At 56.9% G+C, this 9,846-nt stretch overlaps 1 protein-coding gene across 1 annotated transcript in view; it reads left to right on the plus strand.

The window, feature by feature from the left end:
- HSF1 (heat shock transcription factor 1) overlaps positions 1–9,846 on the plus strand; it is a 20,712-nt gene that overhangs the window by 10,097 nt on the left and 769 nt on the right. Inside the window, exons 2-10 of the mRNA XM_034668785.1 lie at positions 5,158–5,266; positions 5,623–5,759; positions 6,080–6,204; positions 7,365–7,440; positions 7,514–7,575; positions 7,700–7,796; positions 7,884–8,020; positions 8,105–8,380; positions 9,673–9,823. Coding sequence (XP_034524676.1) covers positions 5,158–5,266; positions 5,623–5,759; positions 6,080–6,204; positions 7,365–7,440; positions 7,514–7,575; positions 7,700–7,796; positions 7,884–8,020; positions 8,105–8,380; positions 9,673–9,823 — 1,170 coding nt within the window. The remainder of the gene's footprint in view (positions 1–5,157; positions 5,267–5,622; positions 5,760–6,079; positions 6,205–7,364; positions 7,441–7,513; positions 7,576–7,699; positions 7,797–7,883; positions 8,021–8,104; positions 8,381–9,672; positions 9,824–9,846) is intronic.

Below are 9,846 nucleotides of genomic sequence, written 5' to 3' on the forward strand. Positions count from 1 at the left end.
TCTATCTCTGTCAAATAAAATAAATAAAATCTTTTAAAAATAAATAAATAAATAAATAAATAAATAAATAAAATCTTTAAAAAAATACTCCTAGAACTAAACAATGACTTTTGCAAGATCACTAGATATAAGGTCAACACACAAAAATAAATTGCATTTTTTAAGATTTTATTTATTTGAGAGACTGCATGAGCAGGGAGAGGGCCAGAGGGAGAGGGAGAAGCAGGCTCCCCACTGAGCAGGGAGCCTGACCCAGGGCTCGATCCCATCATTCTGGGATCGTGACCTGAGCCAAAAGCAGTCACTTAACCAACTGAATCACCCAGGTTCCCCAGTCAGTTGCCTGTCTGTCTTTCTTTCTCTCTCTCTCTCTCTCTCTTTCTTTCTTTTCTTTCTTTCTTTCTTTCAGATTTTACGTATTTGAGAAAGAGAGAGAGAGCACAAGCAGGGGGGAGGAGTAGAGGGAGAAGCAGACTCCTGCTGAGCAGGGAGCCTGGTGCAGACTCAGTCCCAGGATCCTGGGATCATGACCTGAGCCGAAGGCAGACGCTTAACTGACAGCCCCCGCCAGGTGCCCAATCAATTGCATTTCTAATGAAAGATAGGAAATTGATGTTTTTTAAAACATCATTTACAACTGTTCAGGGGCAAAAAAAGAGTACTTAAGGAGAAGGCTGGTAAAACATGCAGGGATTTTTATGTCAAAACTGTAGAATTATGAAAACACTTATGAAAGAAAGCAAAGTTGATCTAAGTAAATGGAATGGCATACCATTTTACGGATTTTTTAAAAAGCACATTTGGGAAGTTTTCAGGCCTTATTTCTTTGAATATTTTGTTCCAGCCCTTTCTCCTCGTGGTGCTCCGTTCGCACGTGTCGGTGCAGCTAACGATGTCCCACGTGTTTTTGAGGCTCCTTTCGTTTTTCTTTTCTGTTTCCTCTCTGTTCTTGTGCTTCCATGATCGCCGTCAGTCCATTGTCAGATCTGCTGATTCTTTCTCTGCCGGTTCACATTTGCTGTTGAGCCATTCCAGTAAATTTCTTGTTTTGGTGGTTGTACTTCTGAACTCTGACTCTGCTTTGTGATTCCTGTCCCTTTATTGTTACTCTCCGTTTGGTGAGGCACTGTCACTCATCTTCCTTGACTTAGTATTTCCTTTAATTCTCTAAACATATTGATAACGTGTTTTTTGAAGTCTTGGTTGGATCTGAGACCTTGTCTCTCTCAGGCTGTTTCTGTTGTTTTTCTCTTTTCTCCTGGGCGGGAGCCATACTTTGTTGCTGCTTTACGTGTCTCATTTTGTTGAAAAAGTACGTTTTAGGTACTGCAGTACTCTGCATGACCCCGCACCCAGCCACCCCGTGCCCGTGTTGGGCGTTTGCTGACTTGTAGGTTATGTTAGCGAGGTTCCTCTCCTTGCTGTCTGTGTGAGCTTCCTGCCTCGTAGAGCATTACACCCAGACTGTCGGCTCTGTAGTTACTGCCTGATTGTTGTGTGGGCCTCAGCAGTGCCCCAGGGCACACTGTGGAACAGTCTGGTCCAATTACGCTCAGGCAGTGGCGGCCCGTAAGGTTTGGCTGAGGTTTGTTCTGACCTAGGAGGGCTCTTAGCTGTCTCTCTGCTGTGTGGACAAGCTGGCGTGGTTGCGCTTGTTTCTGTCCTTTTGTTTTTCTTTCTTTCTTTTAAGATTTATTTATCAGACGGGGGGCGTGCGTGCATGCCTGCTCGAGCTGGAGCTGGGGAGGGACAGAAGGAGAGGGAGAAAATCTCAAGTAGACCCCCCCCCAGCAGTCACCCAGGTGCCGCACGAGCTTGTTACTCTTAGAGTGCTGCTGTTTTCGAAAGCAGCCTTAGGCTTCAACTTTCCGCACTTTGTTTCACATGAAGTGAGTTTACTTGGGGAGACCTTCAGAGCTCTCTTTTCTCTGGATGGCCTCTGTCCTGGGGAATTCTCGGAGCCACTGCCCTGGGCCCTGGGCAGGGCAGTGGCCTCTCCCAGCGCGCATGCCGTACCTCCACGCTAACTGGAGTGGGGGCAGTCGGGCTCAGTACGCTCAGCCTGTCATCCGTGGGGTACAGCCTGCATTATATGGATGGGGCAAAATGGAGAAGCCGCCCCCCCCCACCTCTTGGCTGCAATCACCAGGAATTTAGCCTTTTGACCTAGACAGGATGAGAAATGCTGGTGGCCCTCCCCTCTCAGTGAGATACAGTAAGCCTTGATTGGAACCGGGGAAGAGGAGCCCCCATCTTCCTGGCCACGGCCTCCCAGAGTGTAGCGTCAGTCAAGGTGAACTGGAGTGCGGAGGGAGCAGCTGGTGGCTCGGATGTTTCAGGCTCACTCTTCCTACATAGTTTCAGTAGGTTTTCTTGAATAAATGTTTTCATTTCTTGCATGCTTTTAGGACAGTTTCCAGTGACTTTAAATGATTTAAATAAGCTTGGTTTGTTTCACTGGGGAGTGGTTCAGTGGAGCTCCTCACGTTGACATCCCAGAAGGGGAGATTGCTCCTTCCTTTTCCAAGGGTGGTTGTGCCGGATATAGAATTCTTGGTTGACAGGGTTTTTTCTTTCACCCCCTTTAAAGGTCATCCCCCTGCCTTCTGGCCTCTATGGTTCCTGATGGGAAATCAGCTATTAACCTTACTAAGGCTCCCTTGTACATGATGAGTCTGTCCGACCTTGTTGCTTTCAGAATTCTCTCTGGGTCTTTTCATCCTGCAGTTTGATTATGAAGTGTCTAGATGTGAGTCTCTTTGAGTTTATCCTGCTTGGAGTTTGTTTGGCTTCCTGGACATTTTTCATCAGATTTGGGGAGTTTTTAGCTGTTATTCCTTCTCTCCTTTCCTGCTGGGACTCCCATTATGCATAAGCCGGTGTTTGTAGTGTCCACAGTCTCTGAGACTCTGTCCGTTTTTCTTTACTGTTTTCTCTTTCTGTTTCTCAGACTGGATGATCCCGGTCTTGACCTATCCTCGTGTTTGCTGATTCCTTCTTGTCTGTGCTCAGATCTGCTCTCAAGCCCATCTAGTGAGTTTTAGGTCTGAGTTGTTAAACTTTCTAACTCCAGAATTCTGGTTTGGTTCATTTTTATGATTTTTATCTTTATCAATATTCTTTATTCTGTGAGATATTCTCATGCTTTCATTTATTTCTTTAGATGCAGTTTCATTTTAGTCTTTGAACATATTTGAAATAGCCGATTTAAAGTCTTTGTGAAATAAATCCAACTTCTAAGCTTCCTTAGGGATGGTTTCAACTAATTGCTTTTTTTCCAGTGTATGGGCTGGACCTTATTTCTTTGCATGCCTCTTTTTTATTGAAAACTGGACTTTCAGTTAATATAATGTGGTGCATGTTAGGTTCTGAACATCAGCTTCTCCTCCTTCCCCAGGGCCGTTGTTATCGCTTGTAGTTGTTGGTGTTCCTTTGTCTTGTGACTTTTCTGAACGAATTCTGGACAGTTTATGGTCTTCATTGTTTGTGCCCACTGGGGTCTTTCCTTGGTTAGCATCATAGTCAGGTAGCAAACGGGGCAGAAATTGCCTTTAATGCCTGGAATTCATAGCTGCCCCATTCTTCGCTGGGGCTCAGTGTATCAGGGTACGCCCTCAGCGCTCAGCCAGGTGGAACCATAGCTGCCCCATTCTTCGCTGGGGCTCAGTGTATCGGGGTACGCCTTCAGCGCTCAGCCAGGTGGAACCATCTGCCCCATTCTTCGCTGGGGCTCAGTGTATCGGGGTACGCCTTCGGCGCTCAGCAGGTCAGTTGGTATCTCTACTTCTTCCTGTGTTTGCTGCTGATGCAGACAGACCCTTGAAGTCAGCCAGGAGGTGCAAGCTTAGGGCCCGTTCAGGTCTTATCCCGATTCTCCACATGGCCCTGTACATGCATGTGACTTCTGGTTCCCAGGAATATTTTGGAGCTTTTCAAAACCCCTCTCTATATCTCATTTCCCCAGCTCTTTCTTTTAAGTTTTCTGGTTAGCCTATTTTTTGCCTTAACTGTTCTCCTCTGCCTTAGACAACTACACAGTTTCAAAATTCTCTCTTGGTGTTATCAACAAACACCCCCAGGGAAAAGGCTTTTATACTGGGAGAGTTTGGGGTCAAATCAAGCAAAGACACCTTTGCAAGTGGAATCTCCCAGCTGTCAGACCAATATAATAGGAATTCTCTGGGAGTGGGGCTGTGAAGGAGCCCCAGCCCCATGGTCACCCCGGTGGCTGCCAGGGTGCTGGGGTTCTGTGATTTCAGCTGCTGGTTTTCATGGCTGTGGGAGGGGAGGTGGGAGTAGGGCAAGTCAAAAGCCCACAGTGCTCTCAGATCTTACCGCGAGTGAACCATTGTTCTTGAGTAAATGCTCCCCGTGTTGCTGTAGTCCTTTGATTTTCAGAGTTCTGGAAAAGTGTACTCGAACGTTTTTGCCAGTTTTCAGAGGTCCTTCCGGCACCCCCTCCACCCCTCACGTGCTTACATCTGAGCTTCTTCTCACATGCAGACACATGTGGACCGGCCAGCCTCCAGCTCTCATCTGGCACCCGGGGTCCTCTCTGGCTACTCGCGCTCCTTACCTTTGGCGCCCTCTCTGACGGGGGAAGCCGTGCCCAGGGTCCCTTGTAGACTCACACTCCCGCGGCCCAGGCTCCCCTCACCACACTGTCTCTGCTCGAGAACCCTGACCCTCCTGGTAGCTCCTGGATTTAGGTCAGAAAGAAGATGGAGGAAGAGTAGTGTAGTGACTGTGTCGGGGTCTCTGTGTCTCGTCTCAAGACACCCGCAGAGGATTGGACTTGTGCTTCTGAACACAATCACGTTTCCCTCCAGAGCGACTCAAGTCAGGCTCCCCTTCTCTTGGCTGCCTCACTTTGGGGTCTTAGCTGCTCCTGGGGGAAATGTGCTGATGAAAGTGAAAACAAGATCCCTGAAGACTGGGTCTGAAATGCTGTGTGTTTGGGGAACCTCTGGAATGCTGGGGCAGGGCTTCCCGACCGATGGGGCCCCTCATCGCTCTGGCCGTGAGGGGCAGAGAGACCAGGCTCCTTTGGCCAATGGTCACCGCCGCCCCCCGCCACAGCTGGGAATGTGGGCTGCCAACCTCTCGGGGCGAGCCTCCCTCGCCGGTGGCACGTGACTGCGGCGTGTCTCCCAGCAGAGCGGGAACAGCTTCCACGTGTTCGACCAGGGCCAGTTTGCCAAGGAGGTGCTGCCCAAGTACTTCAAGCACAACAACATGGCCAGCTTCGTGCGGCAGCTCAACATGTGTGAGTACCCGGCCCTCCCGGCGCGGGCAGGGGTGCGGGGCCGCCGCCACAGAGGCTCCGTGCCGCCGCGGCGAAGGACCAGCCGCAGCTTCCCATAGCCGGGCGGCCAGGGTCCTGCGGGCCTGAACCCACAGTCCTCAGGGACGCGTTTGTGAAGCCCCAGCCGGGACACAGCCACGCGGTGGGGAGGGCTTGTCGTCTGGGGATGTGGGGTCTCCCTTAGACCCAGAGCCATGCCAGGCAGAGCCCTCCTCTGGGACCCTCCCGATGTCCCTCATCGGGGCAGCGGCCGGGCTGTCTTTGGGGGTCTGGTCCCCAGCCCTGAGGCAGAGCGGCCCCCGCCCCGTCATACGCAGACGGCTTCCGGAAGGTGGTCCACATTGAGCAGGGTGGCTTGGTCAAGCCAGAGAGGGACGACACTGAGTTCCAGCACCCGTGCTTCCTGCGTGGCCAGGAGCAGCTCCTCGAGAACATCAAGAGGAAAGTGACCAGTGTGAGTAGCCAGCCTCCCTCTCTCTGCCTCCTCAGACCTTCCTCCAGGCTATTCGGGGATGCGGCGTCCACTTGCTGTCCTGCTGGGCCTGTCCACCGCTGAGGGCAGCTTGGCGGCCGCCTGCTGGCCCGGCCTGGCTACGCCAAGCCCTTTTCTTGACGGGCCCTCCCCTCCCTGCTTGTGCGTCTTGGACCCCCCTGCCCTGTTCCCCGATCAGCCACCACAGTGAAGGCCGCTCTGCCGACCGCCAGCCCCTCGGCCTTGGTGCCGTGTCCCGGGGGTGGGGGGCATCTCAGTGACAGTTCCCCCTGGGAACCCAGGTATCCACTCTGAAGAATGAGGACATAAAGATTCGCCAGGACAGTGTCACCAAGCTGCTGACCGACGTGCAGCTCATGAAGGGGAAGCAGGAGAGCATGGACTCCAAACTCCTGGCCATGAAGCAGTAGGTTGCGTGCAGCCAGTGCCGCAGGCATCTGGGCGGGGAGATGGCAGGATGGGGGGCCCCACAGAGGCAGCCTGGGGAAGGAGCAGGCAGGAGAGGGGCAGGCCTGGGAGCTGGCCACTGCCTCCCGGGGCCTCTTCCCACCAGCCCTGCCTCCCACAGTTGGTGACACAGGCACCCGAGCCTTCTGCTGTCCAAATGTAGAATTAGGTTTGGACTTGGGCTCACTCCCTGGGAGACAGGGTCCAACCCACTGGTGGGGTCTTCACGGCCCTCGCGGTGCTGGCTCTGCCACTGGTCCCCACCACGCCTGGGGCATGTTTGGCTACCACGCAACTAGCCCTGTGCTCCTGTCCTCAACCAGGACCTCCAGGAAGGCTGGCTTGGGCCTTTTCCCATGTCCTTGGGGGTTCTGGGGACCTCAGAAACCATAGGCTAGGGTGGTTGTCCTCAGCTCAGCCTTGTGTGGCTTCAGATCCTCTCGGGGGGGAGACCCTCATGACCCCAGTGTCATAGACGGCTCCTGGACATGGGGGCCAGGCGAACTTGGCCTTCCAGGACATGGGTACCTCTCAAGGTGAGGCCGGGGGGGTCAATTCCGTGTCAATGAGACGTTCGGGGGGCTGGCTCATTAGAAGGGCAGGCCATGGCCTGCTCACAGCCCTGCTCGCCCAGTTGGGAAGATGGTGCTCAGATGGCCCTTCCCACCCCTTAAAGTCACCTCTGAGCCATTTCCAGGCCTGGTGAGGGGCTCCAAGCCCCCCCAAAAGGCATAGGATGACCCCCATAGGCCTCTGGGCTGCACTGCAACCCTGGCCTTCCCTCCTCTCTACGGTTCAGTGGAGGCAGAGATGGCTGGGGTGGGGGGCAAGGGTCTGCCACCTCAGTGTGTCCGGGACCCTGTGGTATACCCAGCATGCCCAGCCCCTTCCTTAGGAGCCCCGCCCAACTGACGCCCCGTCTGATGGCGTCTGTATGTCCTTCCCCGGCGGCGTGGCAGAGCACAGAGGGGCCGTGGTGCCAGCAAGCCCTGGTCTCACCCCAGCCCTGTTATAGCCAGGCTCCCAGCCACCTGCAGGCACCCACACCCCAGACCCTACACCTGCCCGGGGCGGGGGAGGGGGGCGCGGGGGCGTCTGACCGCACCCGGTGTGTTCCAGCGAGAACGAGGCCCTGTGGAGGGAGGTGGCCAGCCTGCGGCAGAAGCACGCCCAGCAGCAGAAGGTCGTCAACAAGGTGTGCGGCGGGCCTGGGGGGGCGCCTGCTGGGTCCCACCGTCGCCCGGCTGACTGTGCCTTTCCGCCCACAGCTCATCCAGTTCCTCATCTCACTGGTGCAGTCGAACCGGATCCTGGGGGTGAAGAGGAAAATGTGAGGCCTGGGGGGTGCCTGTTCCTCAGCATGGGGCCCCGGGCCACCCTGTCTCCTGTTGGCTGAGTCCTGGGTGGCCGAGGCCTGGGGGAGGCCCCTGACCCTGCCTCTCCCCGCCCCTTAGCCCCCTGATGCTGAACGACAGCAGTTCGGCACATTCCATGCCCAAGTATGGCCGGCAGTACTCCCTGGAGCACATCCATGGCTCGGGCCCCTACTCGGTGAGCACGCGGTGCAGCAGGGCTGGCCGGGGCAGGGCAGGCACTGCTGCAGCTCCTGCCACACAGGTCACCTCCCTTTGATGGCAGGCTCCTTCCCCGGCCTACAGCAGCTCCAGCCTCTACTCCCCAGATGCCGTCGCCAGCTCCGGACCCATCATCTCTGACATCACCGAACTGGCCCCCAGCAGTCCCTTGGCCTCCCCAGGCGGAAGCGTGGACGAGAGGTGGGGGCCACGTCATCCTCCCAACCGTTGGGAGAAGGGGGGCCCACAGAGGCGGCTACTGACACGTGTACTCCCCGTGCACAGGCCGCTGTCCGGCAGCCCCCTGGTACGCGTCAAGGAAGAGCCCCCCAGCCCTCCTCGGAGCCCCCGGGTGGAGGAGGCCAGTCCTGGACACCCGTCCTCTGTCGTGGAGATACCCTTGTCCCCAACCGCCCTCATTGACTCCATCCTGCGGGAAAGCGAGCCTGCCCCCACCACCCTGGCCACACCCCTCACGGATGCAGGGGGCCGCCGCCCCTCACCCTCGCCCCCACCTGCCTCGGCCCCTGAGAAGTGCCTCAGCGTAGCCTGCCTGGACAAGTGAGTGCCACCCCACCCACCTCCACCGCAGCCTCTGGAAGCACAGCCAGGTCTCTACCAGGACCATCCTGGAGGGGCTGGTACAGGGTGGTCATCAGGCTGTGGGCACAGGGGTCACTGGGGGAGGCGCCAGCAGACCTGGCCCTGAGCTCAGAGCTTGCTTGTCCCACGTCCCCATTGCCTCGGGAGCCAAGGGTGTGTGGCCTCGCAGGCCTGTCCCACCTGCTCTCTGAGCCACTGTGGCTGCTGCCGTCACCCCTTCCTGTAACAGGCCACTGCCCTGTCCTGCTGCCCAGCAGAGGGCTTGCCCCAGAGGCCAGGCAAGCAAGGGCGGGGGGGCATGGAGTCCACCTGGCCCCCACCTGCAATCGGGGGGCTCTTGTCTTTGTATCTTGCAGTTTGGCTCGCGCTCCACAGATGTCTGGGGTCGCCCGCCTCTTCCCCTGCCCCTCCTCTCTGCATGGCCGAGTCCAGCCAGGGTTAGCGCCGTCCCCACTGGGGAGGGAGGAGGGCTCCACCAGAGCTCAGGCCCCTCCCCAGCCTCGGACCAGACCCTGGCCTGGCCATGAGCATTGGCCCTGCCTGGTGAACAGGCGTCCTGGGCCCTCTGCGGCAGGGAGCAGCCCCCTACCCACCCCAGGCTCTGGGGCCCAGGCCAGTGCCCCAGGTCACTGACTGACAGAGCTGGGCCTCCCAGCCTGGCAGCTGCCACCGATGTGGCCAGGGTCCTGGCTGCTGTGCTGACCCGCTTCCTCTCAGGGCGGGGCTGGGCCCCGCGGACACCTCCCAGAGCCAGCCTGGCCACCCGTCCAGTGGTACAGGTCCGTCAGGTGGCCCAGGGCCTTCTTGGCCACCGCCTCCTGACCCAGGCCTCTTTCCCGGCATGCACCAGGGCAGAGACCGGCCCTCCATATCCTGCGCACAGTTCCCTCTCCCCATCCCTACGCTCTTCCAACATAAAGGCAAGACCTTGTCAAGCCTGAAAAACTATCCCCAGCCCATCCTGAGCGCTTAACCCCTCCTGGGCCCCCCCCCCCCGCCATCTTGGCCCTGCCCAAAGTGCCGCCCGAGGCCTTACTAGGCCTCACGGTGACAGGACCGGCCGGCATGGCCTGAGCTATCCTCCCACACACGTCCCCTGGGCCCATACCGGGTGCGTGATGGGGCCCCAGCGGGGTGGGATGTAGCCGAGGGCAGCCCCTCTCTGGCTGGTGTGTGTGAGCACCGGCAGCAAGGCATCTGGTTGGGGGTGCTGAGAGCTCCACTTGACCTGCCCCGTCCACTCTGGCTAGGACTGAGCTCAGTGACCACTTGGACGCCATGGACTCCAACCTGGACAACCTGCAGACCATGCTGACGAGCCACGGCTTCAGCGTGGACACGAGCGCCCTGCTGGATGTGAGCACCTCCCCGCCCCCACCCTGCTCACAGCCCACGGGCACAGCCTGACTCCCCCCTTCCCCACA

Source organism: Ailuropoda melanoleuca, chromosome 9, assembly GCF_002007445.2.
Source record: "Ailuropoda melanoleuca isolate Jingjing chromosome 9, ASM200744v2, whole genome shotgun sequence".
In the NCBI taxonomy this organism is placed as follows: domain Eukaryota; kingdom Metazoa; phylum Chordata; class Mammalia; order Carnivora; family Ursidae; genus Ailuropoda; species Ailuropoda melanoleuca.